This window comes from Scardinius erythrophthalmus (genome assembly GCF_964197995.2).
Source record: "Scardinius erythrophthalmus genome assembly, chromosome: 17".
NCBI lineage: Eukaryota > Metazoa > Chordata > Actinopteri > Cypriniformes > Leuciscidae > Scardinius > Scardinius erythrophthalmus.
The window spans coordinates 29,604,101-29,629,568 of NC_138237.1; the positions used below are offsets into that span (position 1 = coordinate 29,604,101).

The 25,468-nt window shown below is 39.7% G+C and overlaps 1 protein-coding gene across 11 annotated transcripts; it reads right to left on the reverse strand.

Moving 5' to 3' along the window:
- LOC308705664 (uncharacterized protein) lies at positions 1-25,448 on the reverse strand. 11 transcript variants are annotated; one of them, XM_081390783.1, is made up of 8 exons: positions 25,387-25,418; positions 25,220-25,307; positions 24,779-24,893; positions 3,077-3,163; positions 2,941-2,985; positions 968-1,182; positions 724-883; positions 1-616 (listed from the first exon to the last, which is right to left on the reverse strand). In XM_081390783.1, exons 2-8 carry the CDS (start codon positions 25,256-25,258, stop codon positions 459-461), a joined length of 819 nt encoding a protein of 272 aa, XP_081246909.1. In that variant the 5' UTR covers positions 25,259-25,307; positions 25,387-25,418; the 3' UTR covers positions 1-458. The 11 variants fall into 11 exon arrangements, with proteins under 11 accessions (XP_081246909.1, XP_081246916.1, XP_081246914.1 ...); XM_081390790.1 differs by lacking the exon at positions 25,220-25,307 and having other exon boundaries at positions 2,941-2,982; positions 25,387-25,448; XM_081390788.1 differs by lacking the exon at positions 25,220-25,307 and having other exon boundaries at positions 25,387-25,441.
- Positions 25,449-25,468: the final 20 nt, after the last annotated feature.

Here is a 25,468-nt window from a genome sequence, read left to right on the forward strand (position 1 = left end):
GCATTTGATTTATTGTAACTGAATCTGAGATACATTAATTAAAAAATATATTAAAGTGTTTGAATAAACCATTTTTCCTTTAGTAATGTTTATTAGGAATTTCCTGATTAAAGTTCCAACAACATATAACAGATTTTTTGAGGTGCAAGTGACATGAACAACATGAGCAAGAATATCACACTTCAAACATAGCCCATGTTTGGCATCTATTACTCTATGCTTGCAGAGCACCATGCCTTCTTTACTTTAGTGAAGGCAGATGAGGATGGACAATTAAAAAAAATGACACACACTCTCCTGATAATGCTGACATTGATTATACTGACATTGATTATACATTGAGTTGTAGTCGATAGGATCATCACCTGCCTTCCCAGTCAACAATTTGATCCCAGGATACTCATGATGTGGTCACAATGTGGTCACAGCGCACTCATTGTGTGCTCAAACTATGGTCACTAATATAAATAATTTTGCATTCTTTTCAGTCTTGTGTTGGCATTTGAGACAAATATTTCTATTTGACGGATGCATTCCGCTTCTGGTGTTGTTTTGGTGACTCCTTTTCGCTTTTTAACTTCTATTTCTTTCTCCCCCTGAAAAGACTTGACACATCCTGAAACACAGAAAGCAATATGTCAACGCAATCAGTAGCTAACAACTACTGCTCTTGACAATACATTTTCTATAGCAGTGTTCAGATGCACAAACTTTAACACTTACTTGTCAAACATTTCAGGAGCACTGGTGGCAAAACCTTTTTCCCATCTTTTCCTGTGCGGTTGTAAAGACAGAGAACACTGTCTGTCACAATGCTCTTCATACTCTGTCTTACTATCTCTCCTACATTGGAGCTTCCATGGGTATGGATGAGATAGTTGACCTGACAAAAACATACAGAATATTACTGCAATTAAAAGTTTTTTTCTTTCTCAAATGCACTGAATATTTGTGTAGCCTTACTAACATAAAGCTCTCTATAATTTTTGTCCTCTTCAAGCTTCTGACAGAAGGCTTCAAATGTTTCCGAATTTGAGCATTGTTGTTGTTCAAAAAGTTCCTCACGGCCATCTTCATCTGCACGCTTTATAAGAGCAGCCTTAATTTTTGCCAGGTCTTTCATGATGAGAGTTTGCCTCTCTTCCAACCTTTGGATATGTTGGAGCATCTTAGTATTCAGATCTGAAAATTGTGAATAATCAGGTTCACTCATATTCACCCAAGAATGAGATATTACTCTTATTCACTCAAGAATATATACAGTTGTGTTCAAAATAATAGCAGTGTGTTTAAAAAAAGTGAGTAAAGCTCAAAATCCTAATAATAACTTTTATTTCAATACACAAAAATGCAATGAGAACACTGCACATTCTATTCAAGATCAAAACATGAAGAAAAATGTATCAAATTTGTTATTACTTTATAGAAAGTGAAGAAAAGGGAATATTAGGCTGTTCAAAAAAATAGCAGTGTCTGCATTTTTCTTTACAAAGTCAAACATTTACTGTATAAACTGAAAAATGCTTGAAGATTTAGCTTTCTTGTGAATCACTGAACTAATATTTAGTTGTATAACCACGGTTTCTGAGAACTGCTTCGCATCTGTGTTGCATGGAGTCGACCAACTTCTGACACCTGTGAACAGGTATTCCAGCCCAGGACGATCGCACTACAGACCACAGTTCCTCTGCATTTCTTGGTTTTGCCTCAAAAACAGCATTTTTGATGTCACCCCACAGGTTTCTATTGGATTAAGGTCCAGGGATTGGGCTGGCCACTCCATAACGTTAATCTTGTTGGTCTGGAACCAAGATGCTGCTCGCTTACTGGTGTGTTTCGGGTTGTTGTCTTGTTGAAACACCCATTTCAAGGGCATTTCCTCTTCGGCTTAAGGCAACATGACCTCTTTAAGTCTTTTGATGTACTCAAACTGATCCATGATCCGTGGTATGCGATAAATAGGCCCAACACCATGGTATGAGAAACATCCCCATATCATGATGCTTGTGCCACCATGCTTCACAGTCTTCACAGTGTACTGTGGCTTGAATTCAGTGTTTGGGGGTCGTCTGACAAACTGTCTGCGGCCCCTAGACCCAAAAAGAACAATCTTACTTTCATCAGTCCACAAAATATTGCGCCATTTCTCTTTAGGCCAGTCAATGTGTTCTTTGGCAAATTGTATCCTCTTTAGCACATGTCTTTTTTTCAACAATGGGACTTTGCGGGGGCTTCTTGCCGATAGCTTGGCTTCACATAGGCGTCTTCTAATTGTTGCAGTACTCACGGGTAACTTTAGATCTTCTTTGATCACCCTGGAGCTGATCATTGGCTGAGTCTTTGCCATTTTGGCTATTCTTCGATCCATTCGAACGGTAGTTTTCCGTTTTCTTCCACGTCTTTCTGGTTTTTGTTGCCATTTTAAAGCATTTGATATCATTTTAGCTGAGCAGCCTATCATTTTCTGCACTTCTTTATAAGTTTTCCCTTCTCCAATCAACTTTTTAATCAAAGTACGCTGTTCTTCTGAACAATGTTTGGAACGGCCCATTTTATTCAGATCTTTAGAGAGAAATACACTATAACCACCATGTACAGTCCAGTACTGCCTTCGTCCTTAAATAAGGGCCACTTATTGACACTAGTTTTTTCACAGAATGATTAACCTAACTAATTGAACTCCACACTGCTATTATTTTGAACACACCCTTTTCAATTAATGATTCAATTATACAGAATTAGCAGCATACATGTCATGACTGTTGGGTCTGTTGTTTTTCTATTACTCTACTACACCTACTAGTAAATTATTTGCCATGTAGAAATATAATTTCTACCAAAAATAGTGATTGATCTGGTTAGTGATGTTGGACTGCTATTATTTTGAACACAACTGTATATATTTTTTTTTATTGAATGTCTAATTAACATTTCACAAACCAAACAATTTATCCATGGTGATTTTGGATTTTGGTTCCGTCTCTGCTATTAAAAACGAATACATGAAGTCAGTTAAATTGCACTTTTTTAAAATAATCAATTAAACAGGATTGTTCTTAATGAATGCATATCATACCAGATGACAGGACAGATATTGGGAAGCTGGTGTTCACCTGAGGAATTTCTTCAGGATCCATGTTATGTTGTTGACGATCATGAAATTCTAAGAGAAAAAAACATTACATCAATACATGCATGGTCTTTGTTTGATATTTTAACTGATCAGCATACCAGCGAGGCAGCCAAACTGAAAGTGCTCAGAGTGACTTGTTCCAATGTCCCTGTGAAAAAAACACACACGCACACACACACACACATATATGTGTGTGTAAGGGTGACCACCCATCCCGCCTTGCGTTGTACTGCACAGCATTTTCATCCCTTGTCCCGCACGTCGCATATTGAGAAAATGTCTAGCATTTTCATCAGTCGGTTGGTTTTTAATTACCATATTAAGAAAACGTGCATGCGTTCTTTTGCCTTTATAAGAAAGCATTTTATTTATTCTTTTTGCTGCGTAGTTTTTCACCTATTAACAGCCTACTACAACAGTCATTTTTTAAATCCTATCCAATGATTGAAAAGAAAGGAGTAAACACAGTCACTAGTAGGTTGTGATGGCTGTCAATCAAAATGTGGAGCGGTGATTCGTTCCGTGTTCCCTGTCAGAAAACAAATAGATAATAGCCTAAATAAATTTTTTTACAAGGCGGCATAATGGCAACAAAAAAGAGAAAGTGTTCTTTTAGTAAAGACTGGGCTAGGACCTATACCTGGGTGAGGCCGATAGAAGGGGATACCGAAAGAGTGTTTTGCAGTCTATGTAAAAGCAGCTTTTCTATTTCACATGGAGGAGTGAAATAGAAGGCGTTAGGCGTCACAGCACATGCGAATCACACAAGAAAAGGGAACAACAGAAAGAAACGTCCAAGTCAATGGAATCGTTCCTTATATTCAAGGAGGATGGCCAGGTTGATAAAATCACAGCAGCTGAGGTAACCATCATACAGATCCTCAGACTGTGGTAGTAAGCTATCCCCAGTCATTTTCCCAGACTCTGAGATCGCAAAGAAAATGTCATGTGGTCGAACGAAAGCAGCATCCATAATAACAGACGTCCTTGCACCTTCCTCTGTGGAAAGCTGTTTAAGAGAATTAAAAACACTGCTGGTTCAGCTCCCAGAGAAAAAAAAAAAAAACACGCCTTTTTTTCTGTGGCTTCCGACGTGTCAAATCACGGCAGCACAAAACTTTTCCCACTGTCACTGAGATACTGGACACCAGAGCTGGGATTAAAAAGCAATCTGCTTGATTTTTATGAAAACAGTGACGAATCATCTACTTCAAAACACCGCCAGATAACGAACAAGCTAAAAGAGAATGACCTACAGCTTGATATTAGCCTGGCAAGCCAGACCTACATCAAGATGTTAGGTCTGGCAACTCACCATAGACACGGCTCAATCCGAGGGGGGGGGATAAACGGCTGTCTTTCAAATTCCCTCTGCAAATAGATAATAGGAGTTGAAGCTCTGCAAACAGAAAGAAACGTCCAAGTCAATGGAATCGTTCCTTATATTCAAGGAGGATGGCCAGGTTGATAAAATCACAGCAGCTGAGGTAACCATCTGCCGAATCCACAGTCAACAAGATTTTTAGTCACTTCTCATCCTCCTCAAAGCGCACAGAAGAATTGAAAGCCATGTTTTCATTTGTGGAGGAAGATTATCAGGCTTTACTGAGACACGTACCAACAAGATGGTTAAGTATATGGCCTGTTGTCTCAAGGCTACATGATAGCTGGTCTGCAATCAAGGCTTATTTTTTGTCGCTTCCTCACATTGTCCGAAGATGCTATGGAAACTATTTAAACAGGATCAAGACAGTGAGGGGCATTCTCTTGAGTTACAGGCTTACCTGTCCTTCCTCAATAATGGACTGAAGATGTTCCATGAAGTGGTTCTGCTTTTGGAGATGGTCGTACTGTCTGTGAGCTGTATGAAATTATGTCCACTCTCAGAACAAAGCTTCAACGGCGACAAGTGGACAGCTTTTTTGTGTTGAGACCGGTGCTCTCCTCCAACAGTTCACAGACCAAAAGAGAGCAGCAATCAAACAGGATTTTTCCAATTTCTATGAGTCTGCACTCAGCTACCTTGAAAAATGGTACGACTTCTCAGACAACAACTACTACAAGAATGTTGCAGCCTTGGGGCTGAAGAGAGAGTTCACATTCTCCCATCTTTGTGATGTGGTGGAAATCCTTCAGATAAAGGAAAAACTGGACATAGATGAAATGTATGAAGAATACTGTGTTACTTTGCCACGCCAACAGGAAATTGAAAAGACAACAGCTCCTGTTGCTAAGAAGTGGTCAACCTTGCTCCAAGACACAAATACACCAAATTTGACTGCAATTGCATCCTTTCTCTTAAGCATCCCTGTTACCAATGCATTTGTGGAGAGAATTTTTTCCCTGATGACGACGGCATGGACTGACCAACGAAACCAGTGCTCTATAGATCTCATAAAGTGTGAAATTCAGGTCAAGAACAACTTTGGATACACCTGTAAAGAGTTCTACAGCTATGCACTTAAGCAGAAGGCCCTACTGGAAGCTGCACGTTCAAATAAAAAGTATAAATTCAAGAGCAAGTAAGGTAAAATAAATTCTTCACAATATAGAATACATCTATATTTTTACAGAATAGAATAATGTGATGTGAGCCTCCTGTATGACTTTAATATTTGGTTGGTATGTGCTGTTTTCTTGTGTTTCAGCTAAGTATGCTGTCTGGTGCTAGAAGAGAACAGAATTGATCAACTTGTTGCCTGCTGTGGTCATTTGAATTCACATCCTTTCTAAAAATATGAAACTGTCAATGAACTAATTTCATGTTGTTTTATATTTTATTTGTTCATTATTTATTTTGTTGGATTTTAGTTGGACTTAACTGTTTCAAAAATAGTTATCTGCATGATGCCAGCTGACTTTGTGATATTGAATTTAAATTACATGTAAAATAAAGAAATGTTGTGTTACATAGTGATGTAATGGTGTTTTCTGGAAGGGACTAAAGAACAAAGTATAAAAAAAAGAGAAAAAAAAAGAACAAAGAAAGTGTTTTTATCAGCTGAAAGGCAGAATACAAATGTTTTTATTAAGTTAGATAGACATTATATAACCGTTTCACTTTATGTTTTAGTGTTGGTAACATGTCCCACATTGTCCCACACAAACTTTTAATTGTCCCACATTTGGTTTGTTTGATGGTGGTCACCCTAGTGTGTGTGTATATATATATATATATATATATATATATATATATATATATATATATATATATATATATATATATATATATATATAACATTAATTATAGCCATCCAACATTACAGTGTAATTGAAAGCTATAATTTTTTTTAACATTAGGCTTCAAAAAATTTTACAACTTTTAATTTTAAAAATTTTATAAGTGAACTTCAATCAATCCTTACATAAACCCATAATATTAAATTTGTCATATTTACCTTTGCCCTTCCTGTCAAACAGGAATGTTATGTGCATCTCGTCAGTAAAGCCGGTTCCTTGATTAGTAATAAATCGCCATCACCTGCTTTCAGATGGAGCGGCATTTACTACACAGAGCCGTAGTTCACTGACAAGCTGAGCCATATCGCATTAATTATCACCGACGTATCGCCTGAGATAATTAATGCGATATGGCTCAGCTTGTCAGTGAACTACGGCTCTGTGTAGGAAATGCCGCTCCATCTGAAAGCAGGTGATGGCGATTTATTACTAATAAATAACACAAGGACAACTTCAGCCGAAGCTGTCAAAAGGCCGGTACATGAAGAACATGGCTAACGTTACCACAAAAGTGAGTAACTTAGTCTTATAACATTTTACCAATCGAACAGACGCGGCTACAACACTATCTGCCACTCAATTTCGTCTAGCCCACATTTGACAATTTTGGGTTCAAACGCCCTGCACACCACACATACTGAACAGTAGGGCTGTCAACGAATATTCTAAATTTGAATATTTATTCGAATAGTTTTAAAAAACAGAAATTCGAACGTGAAAATTAATATTTGAATGTGAATTTCGAATATGGAAAAACACGCCCGCGGAAGCAGAGGCGCGGCTGTCTGCTTTGCGAGTGGGCGCGCTGCCGTGTGGCGTCAGGGACAGGTCACACGAGTCGCACTGTCTAGCACAGCGTCACTGCTAAAAGTTGACTTATGGAAGATGGCAGAAAGTGCAGAGCCCAACTCGACCGCAGCAGAGAAAGTGATTTTAACCCCCCAAAATCTAAAAAGCCATGTCTGGAAGTACTTTGGATTTTGGTCGGTAGAAGGTAAAATTGTGGAGCCGCGAGATAAAGTAGTATGCAAGCTATGTAAGATACAGCTAGCATACCATTCGACCACTAGCAACATGAGGTCACATCTCGAAAATGTGCACCCAAATGAGCATGGCATAATGTGTGGAACTCCAGCTAAACAGCCACGTCTTGACAATTATTATGCACCGCCCGCCACAAGCTCTTTGTCTGCAACACGACAAGAGGCCATCACGCAGAAATTAATTTCGTTCATTTGTAAGGACATGAGACCGATCAATGTCGTGGATGGGGCAGGCTTCAGGGAGTTCTGTCAAGCAATGGAACCGAGGTACCATATCCCTAGCTGTGGAACAGTCACCAATAGAATTGTAGAAGTGTATAACAGCACCTCAGACAAAATAAAGGAATCAATCAAAGACAAAAAATGTGGCTCTTACCACGGACGAGTGGACATCCATAGCGACAGCATCCTATGTTACAGCAACGGCCCATTGGATTAATGATGACTGGGATATGCTTAACAATGTGCTAAAAACAAAAGAGCTTAAGGTAAGCCACACTGCAGAGAATGTAGGCAAATGCATTCAAGAGATCTTGGACGTTTTTGGCATAGAAAGGGGATCTGTGATTGCCATCACAACGGACAATGCCACTAATTACGTCAATGCAGTGGAGAGACATCTTCAAACGGAAAATATACCATGTTTTCACATGTTTTCACGCCTCACATTTCAGCAAATCTTCCGCCGACAGCTACCTCCTTCAGCAGAAACAACAACTTTTGGGATTGAAAACTGAGAAGCTGATTATCCGACGCGATGGAATAGCACATATGAAATGATCTGCCGTGCATCGGAGCAGCAAGCAGCTGTGTCTGCTGTCATCTTCGAGAAAAAACTGTCAAGAATGGAGCTGACCACAAGCGAATGGTCCCTAATGGAAAAGGTGAGCATAGTGTATGACATATGTACCATAATAGGCTGGACAAAATGCAAAACTGTCCTAATATATTTTTTAAATAGGTAGAATGCCCTAATTTACTTTGTGTGAATGTTAATAAGCTGGACAAATGCAAACCTGTCCTAATATCAATGCATTATATTTACTTATTTATCGCAGGTGCAAAAGGTCCTTAAACCCTTTAAAGTGGCAACAGAAGCACTTTCAACTGACAAATATCCAACAGCGTCGGCTGTACTGCCTTTAATAAATGTTCTGATCGCTCAACTGAAAAAGCGGACGCCAGACGAACCAGAACCACCTGCATTGTCAGAGATGAAGACAAAGATCGTCACAGATCTGGAGAAGCGTTATAGTGAGGAAAAGGGCGCATTTATGCTGCTTAAAGCGAGTTACCTGGATCCACGCTTTCATCGCCTCGTTCATTTGAAAGAGGAGCAGAGACGGCAGGTGCAGGTGGCTATATTGGACGAGATGAAACAAGTGAATGTGGCAGGAGGCACAGGCAGTGAGGCCGCTGCCGGACAACCCTGTGATCAGCAACCCGCTGAGAAAACTGCATTATCTGCTATGGGGTGTCTCTTCGGAGACACGTATTGCACAGACAGCCCAGAACAGGACATCAGTCTGCTTCTTCAAAAAGAGATGTCGATGTATGAACAAGAGTCTCCAATACCTGCTGAACAAAATCCTCTCATGTGGTGGAAAACTTTGGGCTCTGGGAGATACCTTCACGTCGCCCAGATGGGAAAAAAATATCTTTCCATCCCCGGATCCTCAGTGCGCTCTGAACGCGTCTTTCCCTCCGCTGGGAAAATAGTAAATAAAAAGAGATCAGCACTGGCCCCTTCAAATGTGGACTATCTTCTGTTTTTGGCAAATAACCTGTAGGCCTTCAGGCCTAAGACCCGACAGTGACAGTGCACTAAAAAGACAATGGAATAAATTACAGTCAGTTTTTTCTTTTTTTTTTCTTTTTTTTTTTTAATACAAGCACCAAGAATGTAAGTAGCCTTTTTCTTTTTTTAATAACACTTTATTTTTTATGAACCTCAGGGTAAAAGTTCTTTGTTTTCACATTTCTCGGAATTGTGTGCCTCATTTTATTTAATGTTAAACAGAAAAGTTCCATGTTTACCACAGCACAGCTCGCTCGGAGCGTTCAATGTCGGTTCTATACTGTAAAACTTCAATTAATGTTAATAAATTTGTTTCAATCACTGAATGAAGCCTGCTATATTTAAGACAAGAGTCACGACCTTAAATGCACAAAACTCTTGATCAGCACTCAACATGTGCTTATTGTTGTTGTTAATTTAAACCGTTATGCGCAGAGAGAGCGTGAGTGCGAGGGCGAGAGAGGGAGAGAGTGCCTGCGAGTGAGCGAGAGTGAGGTCTGCGGTCTTGGCCATTAGTTTATTTGGTTTTGTGTTGGTAATACATTGTCAAATATGTTTAAACTTAAATTAACTACCTATAGAAGTAGTTATGTCTCTTTGTATTAATTTGTCCTGTTATTGACGTAATGCCATTGCATTGACAAAATGCGCAACCAGATGTTCGAATGGGTCGAATATTCGTGTGGTTTTTAGGGGGAATATTCGAACGTCATTTTTGAGCAATTTTGACAGCCCTACTGAACATAGTGCAGCAGATTAGTAAAAAAATCGTTCACTTTGGTATAGAAGCATGAAATTTGGCACAGTTACTCTCTAAGGGCCACTATTTTGGAAAAAGGCGTTGGCCACTCAAAAATTCAATATGGCGGCCATTTTTCAAAATGGCCGCCATTGCTATTCAATGCTTATTATATCAATTATTCAAACAGTGATCCAAGCATAAAATTTGATACAAATATACTCTCTAAAGGACATGTTAATAGAAAAAGATTCTTGTCCCTCAAAAATTCAAGATGGCCGCCATTTTTAAAGATGGCCACTGTTCCTGTCGAATATTAAGGTGAGACATGGCAGGCAAAAACATTGTTTTTTTTTTTTACTGGTCAGTTTTGAGATTTTTGGATATTTGTCTTCAATAACATGTCTTCTTTCAGACTGTGGTGAAAAAAAGTCCAAAAAACACATTTAGATCTTTATTTTACTACACTTTGTCTGCTTGCGTCTGTAGATTTCGCGTAAATTCAACAAAAGTTGTAGTTGTAAATCCTCCCGCCGATCCGCGATCTCTGTCTGCTCTCTGTCTTCACAGGCACCGCTGGAAAGCTCTCTCTTCACTGTACAATGCTGTCGGATCCAAATATGGTAATTTCCTTTTTATCAGCAACCAATCGCGAAAGTAAAAGGGCTGAATGCACAATCTCATTGGCTGATGATAAATCTTTAAAGCCCGTTTTCTCAAAATGACCTTTCTCTCATACTCCAAGTCTGAAATCTCCACTTCAGTAGCACCTATATAGACCAATCTTTCCAGTCTTGTACCTAGTTATATTATGAAGACATTTACAGAGGGATCTGTAAATATATTATTCCTAGCCTGATTTATATAACATTTTATTCCAAAAAACATGGCGAAAATATTTTTTTTAAGGCTATTGACAGTATATTATGATTTACAGGATAACAAAAGTAGATATCCATAAATGCCTCTGTATTTTTTCCCCATCTAATATGTGAACATAATGAAAAATTAATTTTTAATCTGGCTTTATCCAATACTCAGATTTCGTTTTTTTAAATATATACAAATTAGCGCATATTTAATTAGATATTGCCTAATTTGCTAATTTAAACATTAAATTACAGAAAACTTTTAATAAATGTTTTTTCTCATTTTAATGTAGGTAATCAACTGGGAAAGTTTCATGGTGATATCTGCTAGTTTTTTTATTTTTACCCTATTCACCCGTAGTGTCTCGCCTTAATTATTTAAATTGTTAAAATGGTGATGCAAGCATACAATTAGGCAGAAATACTCTTCAAGGAACACTCTTTTGGAAAAAGGTATGTGCCAATCAAAAATTCAGGATGGCCACCATTTTCAAGATGGCCACCATTTCTGTCAAATAGTTATAATGTCTGCTTTGTCTGCCTCCTCTTCTTTGACCTGTCCAGCTTAGTTAAACTTGCCAGGGATATAAAATCCCCGCCGGCATAGCTCTCAGGTTCAAGGGAGTTCATACACAAGCCTCTCAACCACGGCAAGGTGTAGTCCACAGAGAGGAAGGGCCACTGTTAGAAAAAAGGATACGCTACTGGTACAGGTTGCACATACAGTGGGGAGAACAAGTATTGGATACACTGCTGATTTTGAAGGTTTTCCTTCCTACAAAGCATGTAGAGGTCTGTAATTTTTATCATAGGTACACTTCAACTGTGAGAGACAGAAATCCAGAAAATCACATTGTATGATTTTTAAATAATTAATTTGCATTTTATTGCATGACATAAGTATTTGATCACCTACCAACCAGTAAGAATTCCGACTCTCACAGGCCTGTTAGTTTTTCTTTAAGAAGCCCTCCGGTTCTCCACTCATTACCTGTATTAACGGCACCTGTTTGAACTCGTTACCTGTATACCTGTACACACACTCAATCAAACAGACAGACTCTAACCTCTCCACAATGGCCAAGACCAGAGAGCTTTGTAAGGACATCAGGGATAAAATTGTAGACCTGCTCAAGGCTGGGATGGGCTACAGGAAAATAGGCAAGCAGCTTGGTGAGAAGGCAACAACTGTTGGCGCAATTATTAGAAAATGGAAGAAGTTCAAGATGACGGTCAATCTCCCTCCATCTGGGGCACCATGCAAAATCTCACCTCGTGGGGCATCAATGATCATGAGGAAGGTGAGGGATCAGCCCAGAACTACACGGCAGAACCTGGTCAATGACCTGAAGAGAGCAGGGACGACAGTCTCAAAGAAAACCATTAGTAGTAACACACTACGCTGTCATGGATTAAAATCCTGCAGTGCACGCAAGGTCCCCCTGCTCAAGCCGAAGCATGTCCAGGCCCGTCTGAAGTTTGCCAATGACCATCTGGATGATCCAGAGGAGGAATGGGAGAAGGTCATGTGGTGAGACATGAGACAAAAATAGAGCTTTTTGGTCTAAACTCCACTCGCCGTGTTTGGAGGAAGAAGAAGGATGAGTACAACCCCAAGAACACCATCCCAACCGTGAAGCATGGAGGTGGAAACATCATTCTTTGGGGATGCTTTTCTGCAAAGGGGACAGGCCGACTGCACCGTATTGAGGGGAGGATGGATGGGGCCATGTATTGCGAGATCTTGGCCAACAACCTCCTTCCCTTAGTAAGAGCATTGAAGATGGGTCGTGGCTGGGTCTTCCAGCAGGACAACGACCCGAAACACACAGCCAGGGCAACTAAGGAGTGGCTCCGTAAGAAGCATCTCAAGGTCCTGGAGTGGCCTAGCCAGTCTCCAGACTTGAACCCAATAGAAGATCTTTGGAGGAGCTGAAAGTCCGTATTGCCCAGCGACAGCCCCGACACCTGCAGGATCTGGAGAAGGTCTGTATGGAGGAGTGGGCCAGAACCCCTGCTGCAGTGTGTGCAAACCTGGTCAAGAACTACAGGAAACGTATGATCTCTGTAATTGCAAACAAAGGTTTCTGTACCAAATATTAAGTTCTGTTTTTCTGATGTATCAAATACTTATGTCTTGAAATAAAATGCAAATTAATTACTTAAAAATCATACAATTTGATTTTCTGGATTTTTGTTTTAGATTCCGTCACTCACAGTTGAAGAGTACCTATGATAAAAATTACAGACTTCTACATGCTTTGTAAGTGGGAAAACCTGCAAAATCAGCAGTGTATCAAATACTTGTTCTCCCCACTGTATCTGCGAGAGGGAAGGCGGAAGGCCCATCAGAATTAAGACTGGTTTCAACAATATAGGTGACCAGTTCAGAAAGAGCCATAAGAAAGATGGCAGGTTGAATCGTTTCACTCTGTGACTCTTTCTCAAGCCTTCTGTGGTGGAGTTTCTCTCTGTTGTAAAGATGAATGAGACACAAATGATGGTATTTCAGCTCCTGTGCAATGGCATCAGCACCACTTAGTTGAGACAATAATTTAGCATCATTCAGTGTTTGTGCACATTCATGAAGTCTGTCATTCGGTTGCAGTGTCATTACCTGACGTAGGTCAGATTCAGGAGATATGTTATCACAAAAAAAGCAAACCTGATCATCTAGACCAGTGGTGCCCAATAGGTCGATCGCGATCTACCAGTCGATCGCAAAGACAATGCTGGTAGATCGCAAATAATTTTAAAATATGCTTTTGTTAAATTTGAATAAAAATAAATATAGCATTGTCCTTCCTTCTTTTAGTTTCTGTATAACTTGCACTTGACGAATGAATTTTTACCAGGCGCGATTTTTGTTTATTCGGTTGTCATGACAACTAGCCTGCTTCTGCTTTCCAGCTCAAGAGCTTCGGAGAACAGAGCGCGAAATTGTGAAGCTAACAGTATTCGGAATCGGTAGCGTACACAAATGCCATTCATTCATTAATAAATTCCAACCATTTGAAAATAAACTGTTTGAAAATGATCAAAACACCGGTCCACCATGACTGATGACAATGTGGAGGCCTGTTTAAGATTCGCTATCAGCAGCTTCTGCCCGGATTACTGTCTGATTCCAGTCAGTGCAAGTCATCAGAATAAGGCAAAATGTTGTATGTATTTTGAGTTTAGTGTTAAAATTGAATATCAACAATGAACATGTATTATTATTTTTCTCCTTAATTACAAGATTACATGCAGTACTACTACTGTAGTAGCAACAAGCATTTGAAGTGATTTTTTTATTTTTTATTTATTAAACTGTGTTTTTTAGTTGGTAGATCTCATTGTGTTGATCATTTTAAAAGTAGATCATCAAGCAAAAAAATTGTGGGCACCCCTGATCTAGACTTTTCTGCATCATGGTTCTGCGATGCTTTGTTTGGCCTTCATCTGTCTCACTACATTGAGCATCGGATTGTTGCTTCTGGAAACGAAGTAACTTTGTGTTGTTGAACCGAAGTCGACAATTGTAGTGATACTTCGCTTGGTTCCTTCTCAAAGTAGCTTCTATACCACCACCTTCATCCAGTCGTTCCAGGTCCAGGGTCATTGGCATTTTGTTCATCTTGTGAAAGAGTGGAATGTTGGTGGCAATCATTTTATAGCCATCATGTTGAGAAACATGATGGGTAGGTGGTGATTGGAGGGGTTCTTTTGTGTCTGTCTGACAAAGACAACATTTCATCCAATCAGTTGGCCTCTTGGCTGACATGGAATTTTCATTTGCCATTTTGGAGTTTTGTTGTCTGATTAAGGCCGAGGGGTTATCCTTTTACCACCTCAATCATAGACATAGTACACATTCAGGTATGGGATACAACTCGGTACGGGTCACCTACACCTAGCCCGATCATTCATCCAGTGCCATTTAAGTCCTGTGTGATCTGTACACCTTCCAGGTAAGCATACATGAACAAGTCATGTATTGCCCCGCTTACCCTTGGCTCGGCTCTCCCACGCTGGCACAACCTGTCAATTCGGGTGTGGTTTAGGGACACTAAACTTAGCTATACTATTACTACTAGTCAAGAACTACAGTGAAAGTAAAACTAGATCAGCTGACACTGAATCCCATGCTGAGTTCCACAGCAGTGAAGTCACCAGTGTGCCCTGGTTGTGTAATGACGTTCACTCTATTAAACAAAACCTTCCTTAACACATTAAATTGAGCTCTGACAGAAATGGTGGCCATCTTGAAAATGGTCGCCATCTTGAATTTTTGAGTGGCACACATCTTTTTCCATGATAATGTTCCTTTAAGAATATTTGTACCAAATTTCATGATAGCATCACCATTTGAAAAAAAAATAATTAAGGATTCAAGAAAAATGGCGGCCATCTTGAAAAATGGCGGCCATCTTGAAAAATGGTTGCCATCTTGAATTTTTGAGGGACAAGCACCGTTTTCCAAAAAAAACATTCTGAAGAGAGTATTTTCACAAAATGTTATGCCTACATCACTGTTTGAACGATTGACATAATGAGCATTTGACAGAAATAGCGGCCATCTTGAAAAAATGGCCGCCATGTTGAATTTTTGGATGGCCAGCGCCTTTTTCCCAAAGAGTGACCCTAAGAGAGTATCTGTGCCAAATTTCATGCTTCTATACCAATTTGAACGATTCTCTTGAAATATGCCATTAATCTGCTGCACTAACAGTGTTAAATTTGAAAATACTGTTCGATAGAACGGCTTGGTTTGTTACCAGAGTTATCTGCGTGCTTCCTCAGCGATGAAGTTTCACATTTGCGGCTATCCAACAAAATGCATGCAGCAAAGCCTTTCACGATATTTTCTTCATTTAACTCCAAATTTCTCCCACACCCTGGACTTGATTTTTGATGACGTATTGTCGACAACTTTACAATCTCCACTAGCTATTCTTTTCTTCAGCTCCTCAGCATCCATCTCGACGACTGCAAGCAGATCGCGCGCGCGGTTGAGGAATTTTTAAAAGTGAAAGTAGCCTAGGTAACGTGGCGCGTGGGCACAAATAAACTGATGTGGATTTTAAATTATTTTATCAACTTGAAATACAGGCATATTTTTGTAGATGTGTTCCTAAAAATATGCATATATTTTTACGTTTGCATGTGATTTAGACCCGTGTTTCCCCCTTTTATATTGAGGTTAATACTATTAAAGTACAAAAAAGTACACACATTTAAAATCAGTGTGTGTGTGTGTGTGTGTGTGTGTGTAACATGCTGGGACACACAAGGTGGTATAGGTACATGTAGCCTACATGTAGTATAGGTAGGCTATGTTATGAAAAAATAGAGTATCCATCGCTACTGTAAAGTAAAATAAAAAATATTATAATAATTTCCTACCTATCTCTTGCTGCCACTAAGAGAAAAAAAAAAAAAAAAAATCCCTACCAAGCCATGACCTCAACTGACAACCAACCGGAACCAAACTTTTTTTTTTTTTTTAGGCCTTGCTTTAGTTGGGATCTAGACTTTTGAACATTAGTCTTTCTCTGTTTCAACTGTGTGTTTATAAAGCACATTTGTTATGGCAAGGGAAGCCAATAGAAAATGTGATAAGGCTATTTATTGATGATGACAATCATCATGTAGTGGCCTTAATCACTGATCTCATTCAGAGTCTAATGCTCTGTTTATATATGTAGTGTGTTATTCATTTTGTATTATTAATAATAGTAGCCATGTGATTCTACAACATGAGATCAGTGTTGTGGCATTCAAATAATATGCAGGATTTTAAAAACATTTAGTACACAAAGTTTTACTTAGAGACACACAGACATCAAGAATCATCTAATTTCTCATCTCATCTTTTCAGCGGTCTCGATACGCTTGTTTGGTGCACACCAGGGTTCGGATGGCAGCGTTCACACTTATTCTAATGAAACCACACTAAGAGAGCAATGGCACCAGGGTTTGTCTAGGGGTGTAATGGTTCAAATTGCTTACGGTATGGTTTTGGTTCAGTATGTGCTATGTTCAGGGAAAAAAGGACTACTGTCAAATAAAAATAAAGAAAATAAGAACAAATAATCTAACTACAAGCAACATCACAAATAATTACAGAAGAGCAAGGGTACAAATAAAATTAAAAGTGCTTTTCAGGTTTTTCAGGTAGGTCTAACTAGTTTTCAGGTACATAAATTGAATAAAGTAATCAAATATAAAATAACATTGCATAAATTAAATTAAATTAAATTAAAGATTAATCCTTATTAAAGTTACAAAAGCTATTCAATCAAGAGCAGTGAGTGATTTCCTTGTACTTTGTTTGATTACCATTATAGACACTAGACAGTAGGGCTGTCACTTTTGTGAAAAAATCTGTTCGATTTTTGAGACATAAGTGTTTATTGAATCAATTGTAAAATCGATTTTCCATGTCTAAAGGTGTTTCCATTTTAAACGCCAAATATAGGCAAATCCACGGACAACTAACAGGCATTAGGATGAATGTAAAGAGGGCGCTTGAGATGCGCACAAGTCAGCAATATTTCTGATGATTTATTGGTGTGAAGTTTTGTGCACAATGACAAACAGGAGTGCAACATTCTCGAAAAACTATAAGCAGAATGGACTGCGATAACATCAATGAAAAACATTACTGCAGGCTGCAACATGGCTGTGTTTACAATTAGAAATGTCAAACAAATTTCGCCTACGTAGACGATTGTAGACCGTAGCCCGAATCTTTATCTGTATGCATGAGACTGAATACCAGCAGAATTAATTTTTGTTGTAAAAAGAGACACATTATGCAGAAGTATAATTTGCTGTTATGTGTGTTTGTCAGAGCCTGCAGTTGCTGTGTGACGAGCGTTCGCTGCGGGCATAACGTGAAGAGCTGGACGCGCTCCGAGAGAAGGCCGTAAAAATCGATTCCCTATTTTCGTTTTCGAAACTTGCGTTGGTTGGTCCAATCGATTGTGCAATCGATTTTCGAACGTAAAGTGACAGCCCTACTAGACAGCAGAAATATTAGGCTGCTGTCCTTTTAAGACCTCATGCACATTTAAAATACAGATACTGTTACAAATCGATGTGTCGGCTGTATAAGTTCACTTAAGGCACAACAGACTATGTCTGCTAGGATACTCATCAAGACAGGCATGTTGACATAATTTTTGTGTGAATTTGACAGAAACATACTGTGGCGAGCAGGACGAGGCTGAAGGCCGTGGGAGAACGGCGCGAGGCAGGTGGTGTGATTGATAATGAGCTACGCACCGGTCTCATATCTCACACGGAGGAACGGAAGCATAAAGGAGCGTTTATTATTGTCTTTGAAGTAGGGCTGAACAATTAATCGCAACAAAACCGCACGAGATTTGCGATTATTTTATGGGCAGCTTGTCAGTGGAGTGCGGCTGATTGGTAGTAAATACTGCCCCATTTGAACGCCAGAGGGCATTCTCATGCAAACACGATAAATATGCCCCGCCGCAGAAGTACAATAATGCGCATCATTCCAGGAAATCCCTATCGCTGTAGCTGAATAAACAGAAGATTGAAACACTTAAATTAAACATGACTTATAAATACACGACTGCCTTACTGTGCGTTCACACCGGAGGCGAATAGCACGTCAAATTCGCACCTGCCGCGTCAAGTTATACGCTTGACCACTTTGTGTCCATTCGAAACTCTTTTGCGCAAAAACAAAAGTTTGAAGCGAAATTTACGCACGTCAGAGGCGAAAGTTTCGTAACCCGTTGGCGGCCATCTTTTTACAAGATGTCTTGATGTTGATCGATCATTTATCGAGAGAGTCACCGCTCTGTATTTGCTCTGGAGAGCAAAACAGCAGCGTAGGGATCATCGTCGCCGTATTTGGGTCCACCAGACCCTTCGGAGGTAAACCCAGTTTGGCGAGTTTCATTTTTCTTTTGCTCCAGGAGCTGCGCCTGCATGACGGCCGCTATCAGTGGTGCTTCCGCCTGTCTCGCACCCAGTTTAATGACCTGTTGTCTCGCATCGGAGCGAGGATCACCCTCGCCCACATAATCTGTAATTTATTTTTGTACTGATGATAAATGGAGCCAGCCTCCAAAAGTAATTAACCTGTCCTGTGTTTTGTTTTGTTTTTCTCACACAACACTGTCCAGACACAAACTATTCTTATACACTAAATTATATTGGTTGTCTTTACATTAGAATAATAATGTTTCATATAATCTGGATTTATATATGGAATAAATATCATTCAATACAAAATGAATATGTCTCGTATGTTGAAATCAAGTTATGTGATAAAAGATTTACTTTGTCTTTACTTCACCACGTGACAGCAGCAAGCAGGCTCCTGATTGGTTAACGCGGCGCGAATTGACGCAGAAGTTCAGATTTTTCAACTCGGGCGGCTAAATGTATTTGCTTTAAAAGTACCAAGTAAGTAAAATAAATAAATAATCGTTAATAATCGATAATCGTTACCCCCTGAATCGTAATCGAATCGTGAGGTGCCTAGAGATTCCCACCCCTAATCTGAAATGAGAAAGTAAGTGTGCTTACCTCATTTAGCAAGAGTGTTTAGTCAAATTTAGCCTTAATAATCCAGAGTATGTATAGGCTTATGACAATGTGTAGTAAATTACCTAAAAAATAACAAACTGTTTCTTTGTATTTATTTTAAATTTAACATTTACTGTCAAAATTGGGCTTGCAGATCATGTGGGTACTAGGGTACTCTTTGCTGTGTGTGAATGACCATGTCGGTCAGCCACCACCGAAGACCAATTTTGACCCAGGAAAAACCATGTAGATATTTAAAAATGGCCATCTATAAGCATGACTGTTTGGATTTACAGGTGTGTCTCAAAAAATTCGCAAAAAAGTAAAAAATTGTTATCAGTTGTTTAAGAAAGTGAAAATGCAATATATTCTAGACTAATCACATGTAAACTAAAATGTTTCAAACCTTTTTTATGTTCATGACCATAATTACGGCCTACAGCAAAAGGGTCCATATCCGGTTAGATTTAGCTGGTGTGAACGGCAAAAAATTACATGAAATGCCATTTTTACAAATCTATTTCAAGCTACAATCATATGTGGTAAAAATAAAATATAATGTCCTCTACAGAGAAAAAAGGCTATGCCTGGGTCTCAGGAGGATATGTCAGTTTTCATCTTAAAGGGATGGTTCACTTTGAAATTAAATTTTGGTATGTTTTAGCTTACCTCAAGGGCATCCAAGATGTAGGTGTCTTTTTTTCCGCAGTAGTTTCAATTTTTATATTTTTAGGTCAAACCGTTCTTGTCTGTCAGTCATATCATGCAGGTCTATGGTCACCCCCTCAAAGAGCATGAACAGAGTCTAAATTAAAACAATTCCCCGTCGTCCAAATTAAACAATTCCCCATCGTAAGTACACATTGATGGCCTAAGACACGAAACGAGCGGTTTGTGTGAGAAAACGAACAGTATTTATGTCGTTGTAACGTCTTGAACACAACCGCGTCCAAATGATCTGAGGGCGTGGGCGGGAATACAGTGTGTGCAGAATTATTATGCATGCTGATTTTCTGATCATATTTTATTCCCAGGAACATTTTGCCAATTCCAAACCATATTCAACTTAATAACTACTATTCATTTTGTATTTAATCATTTATAAGTGATATATAATTGTTCATGAAGGCTGGAAATGAAAAACGCCTTATATTCAGGTGTGCAGAATTATTAGGCATGTTTTCTTTTACAGATAAAATAAGCCAAAAAGAGATTTAACTCAGACTTAAAAGTTAAAAAAATTATTAAATCCCCATGAGAAGAATGCAATACTAATGCAGTATTAGAGATTGCAGTTAAAGCATGACCATTGGAAAGTGCTCATTGGGTCAGCAGGGTCAGACAAAAACCGGTGGAGAAGAAAAGACACATGTTAACTGCAAAAGAATGAAGAATTAAGGTGAAGAATTAAGTGTGAAACCATCAGGAACCCTTTAGTCTCCAGCGCCACCATTTTCCAGAACTCCAACCTACCTGGAGTCTCCAGAAGAGCAAGGTGTCAGGATCTCAGAGACTTGGGTTAGGCAAAGAATCCTAAAAAGAATTCATCTTCCAGAATACGTTTTAATAAGTTTTGGGAGTTTATTTTTAGACCATCTCCTAGCCTGAAGTCCGTTTTGCAGAGATGGACTAAAAATTAACTCACAAAACTTACTGTCAGATTCTGGAAGATGAATTCTTCAAACAGTGGTAGAAGACGATGTGGTGCTGGTCCTTCAAGAGTCACTCTCAATCTGTCTGTCTATAAAGCCTATAAAAAAAACAGTCTTCATGTATTTCACAACACTTCAGCTTGTGATTCTTATTAAGAGGGGGTCATTTTTTAGGATTCTTTGCCTAACCCAAGTCTCTGAGATCCTGACACCTTGCTCTTCTGGAGACTCCAGGTAGGTTGGAGTTCTGGAAAATGGTGGCGCTGGAGACTAAAGGGTTCCTGATGGTTTCACACTTAATCTGTCACCTTAATTCTTCATTCTTTTGCAGTTAACATGTGTCTTTTCTTCTCCACCAGTTTTTGTCTGACCCTGCTGACCCAATGAGCATTTCACTTTCCAATGGTCATGCCTTAACTGCAATCTCTAATATTGCATTAGTATTGCATTCTTCTCATGGGGATTTACTTTTTTTTTTTACTTTTAAGTCTGTTAAATCTCTTTTTGGCTTATTTTATCTGTAAAAGAAAACATGCCTAATAATTCTGCACACCTGAATATAAGGCATTTTTCATTTCCAGCCTTCATGAACAATTATATATCACTTATAAATGATTAAATACAAAATTAATAGTAGTTATTATGATTAATATGGTTTGGAATTGGCAAAATGTTCCTGGGAATAAAATATGATCAGAAAATCAGCGTGCCCAATAATTCTGCACACACTGTAGATATATACACTAGGTGTCGCCTTGGCTACTGCAGTTCATTGGAACGAAACCGTAGCCAAGCGACATCTAGTGTATATATCTATACCCGCCCGCGAGCGGGTATAGATATATACACTAGATGTCGCCTTCGCTACTGCAGTTCATTGGAACGAAACCGTAGCAGGCGACATCTAGTGTATATATCTATACCCGCCCGCGCCCTCAGATCATCTGGACGCGGCTGTGTTCAAGAGGTAACAACGATATAAATACTGTTCGTTTTCTCACACAAACTGCTCGTTTCGTGTCTTAGGCCATCAATGTGTACTTACGATGGGGAATTGTTTAATTTGGTTGACGGGGAATTGTTTTAATTTAGACTCTGTGCTTGCTCTTTAGGGGGTGACCATGGACCTGCATTATATGACTGACAGACAAGAACGGTTTGACCTAAAAATATAAAAATTGAAACTACTGCGGAAAAAAAGACACCTACATCTTGGATGCCCTTGAGGTAAGCTAAAACATACCATAAATTTAATTTCAAAGTGAACTATCCCTTTAAGGCCTGTTCACACCGGGACGAATTCCGCGCGCGATATTCGCCGACAGGGTCCGAAATTAACTTTTTGGCTCACCTGCCACGGGGACTGGTAGATCCACCAGCCAAGCATATTTTTTACCGGCCAAAATAATAAACAGCCCTTTTTTTGTCACATATACATTCATTTCAGTACTTTTAATTGAGATAATAAGGTAGGCATATTATGTTGAATACAAACATAAAAAATTGTCCAGAGCAAAATTTGAAATGTATAATAAAAAAATAATAATAAATATATATATATATATTGATCAAAATGAGAGAAATATATGAAATATTACTCTCATTGGGGTGAAATCATTATTTTTTTTTTTGTCAGTTTTGTTTCCTGACTCATGTGGAAGGGAAGGCAGAACGTCCTCGGCTAAGTTACTTGCGTAACCTCGGTTCCCTGAGAGATAAGGGAACGAGTATTGCGTTGCAAACGCTATGAGAAAACTAATTTTATCGAGAAAAGAACGGCCATGCATGGTGTGTAAAGCAGAAGCAGCCTGGCCAGCGGCGGAGTATGCACGATCCGCGAGTGCTGAAGACGCTCTGCACGGCTTTGATGAGCAGGACACAAATGGGCGGCGACCGCTTCTTCCAGTGGCGGGAGCTTCACATATCCTTTTTCCTCAGCGCCGTCAACAGATTGAGCGTTAACTGTACGTACACACCGCCGCCGACTTGAGCTACAAAGAAGCTCTGGCCGCCCTGTCAAGGACGCTTGTCAAAAAGTATGGGGAAGCTTGACGCTTGTCCGCTCTGAATAGTGAGTGCGCGCGCGCGGCCGGGGCTCACTCTCTCGCTCTCGCTCTCTCTCTCTCTCTGCTCGTTCTTAGGAGGCAGAAGAGCACGTGCGCGCTGACAATTTTATTATTTTGGTATGAACATTCACCCGCCACTGTGGCGGATAGCCTTTTGAGATATACTCGCCAAACGGAAAATCTACCCGCATTTGGCGCTTGGCGGGTGTTAATTTCGGACCCTGTCCGCCGACGTTTAACGCCTCGTAACTAAACAAAGGGCGCCAATGTGAGTGTGCACACCGACGCGAAAAACGCCACACGTAAAAGCGTCATTTTGTAAAAAACGCCTCGGGTTCGTTTTTTTGGTTTGACGCGCTGCGTCAAAAACTATCCGACCAATGAGATTGGCGCTTTTGCTCACGTGTCTGGAGCTTCTGAAGTTACAGTAAAACACAACTTGGGGGCGCTCAAACAGAAAACGGTCTTGCCGAGCACACATACGTAACGGCGAAGAAGATATATGCCGAGTAGCGTCTAAACACTGCCGGGAAGAAATAAGACGAGGAAGATGCAAGGCAAGATGAATGTAGAGCTGCTGGTCTCGTTGGTGTCGGAACATAAAGAACTATGACAAACGCGACAGCGACTACAAAAATCTTGATAAAAGAGAACTGTTATGGAGTGGTATTAAGTGCCATCTAATGTCAGGGAATGAATTTGCATGTTCACTCGGCTCATCGTCAGCGAAAATCACTTGGGTGAGAACACAAAAAACGCGTTTAAAAACGCTGGCGAATAACGCGCGCCGATATTCGTCCCGGTGTGTACGGGCCTTTAGGGTGTACTCACACTAGGCGACCTGAACAGTGCCTGGGCGCTTTTGACCCCCTAAAGGCCTGTTCACACCGGGACAAATTTTGTGCGCGATATTCGCCTACGTTTAACGCCTCGTAACTAAACAAAGGGCGCCAATGTGAGTGTGCACACCAACGCGAAAAACGCCACGCATAAAAGGGTCATTTTTTAAAAAACGCCTCGGGTTCGTTTTTTTGGTTTGACGCGCCTCGTCAAAAACTATCCGACCAATGAGATTGGCGCTTTTGCTCACGTGTCTGGAGCTTCTGAAGTTACAGTAAAACACAACTTGGGGGCGCTCAAACACAAAACGGTCTTGCCGAGCACACAAACGTAACGGCGAAGAAGATATATGCCGAGTAGCGTCTAAACACTGCCGGGAAGAAATAAGACGAGGAAGATGCAAGGCAAGATGAATGTAGAGCTGCTGGTCTCGTTGGTGTCGAAACATAAAGAACTGTGACAAACGCGATAGCGACTACAAAAATCTTGATAAAAGAGAACTGTTATGGAGTGGTATTAAGCGCCATCTAATGTCAGGGAATGAATTTGCATGTTCACTCGGCTCATCGTCAGCGAAAATCGCTTGGGTGTGAACACAAAAAACGCGTTGAGAAACGCTGGCGAATAACGCGCGCCGATATTCGTCCCGGTGTGTACGGGCCTTAAGTCTGGTTCTTTTGACTAGTGTGATCGTTCCGTACCGTGCCCCAAACATTTTCTATTACAACTTGAACAGTACAAATGTGGGACAGGGACAATCTCTCTATTGTGCCCAGTGTGAGTACACTCTTAATATTCCCCACCAGTCATTAAAGAAAATGAACGAGAACGAAAACACCAACCTATTTGTCCCTCTGTCTCTTCATCCTTTATTCTGCAGGGTTCTTCCTCAAACTCCATCTTAAGTATGTCAGTGGTTTCTCCTGGAGTAATTTCTCCTGCTTGCTTCTTCTTCTCCTGTGGGAAGATGGGAATATTCCCCAGCATTTAAACTCTCATGAATTGCTGTGAATGTGTAAATTGTGGTCGCTGTTGCTAAATTTAACAGATGATTATCATATTTACAATCACTCTGAATTATTCAGCTTTAAGTGTTTTGCTCAAACAAGTTTATAAATAATTCAACTCCTCTAGCTGATTTGTATGTTGCTCTTAGATATGATTTACATGCATTAAAAACTCTGTTCACCATGTTTAATTTGTTCATTAACGTTACATAAAATGAAAACAAATCATAATCTTCAAAAAGTGTAATGTGTAAAACAAGTCAGTTACGAGCTTACGTTTAGTGATTCACTAAATGAACCGACTCGTTTAGTCATTTGGATTTAGATCTCTCCTAATAAATTATTAAATAAATGTAGTCGCAGTCTGAAAAACAACAGAGTTAGAGTAAAATGAACGGCTGTGTGTTGTACTTCATATGTTTATGTTCCCTTCCCTTGCTCACTTCTCTTCTTCTCCCAGACTCGGATGTGTGTCATTGCTTCGGTTGCACGAGCGCCCTCTACTGGCGGAAACCAATCCCTATA

Excerpts from the sequence above, each read along its gene's own strand:
- LOC308705664 (XM_081390783.1), bottom strand. The coding sequence starts at position 25,258 with ATGACTAAACGAGTCGGTTCATTTAGTGAATCACTAAAC. Across the intron at positions 884-967 it reads AAAATTATAGAGAGCTTTAT|GTCAACTATCTCATCCATAC; the intron begins GTTAGTAAGGCT and ends TGTTTTTGTCAG. Across the intron at positions 617-723 it reads GCTCCTGAAATGTTTGACAA|GATGTGTCAAGTCTTTTCAG; the intron begins GTAAGTGTTAAA and ends TCTGTGTTTCAG.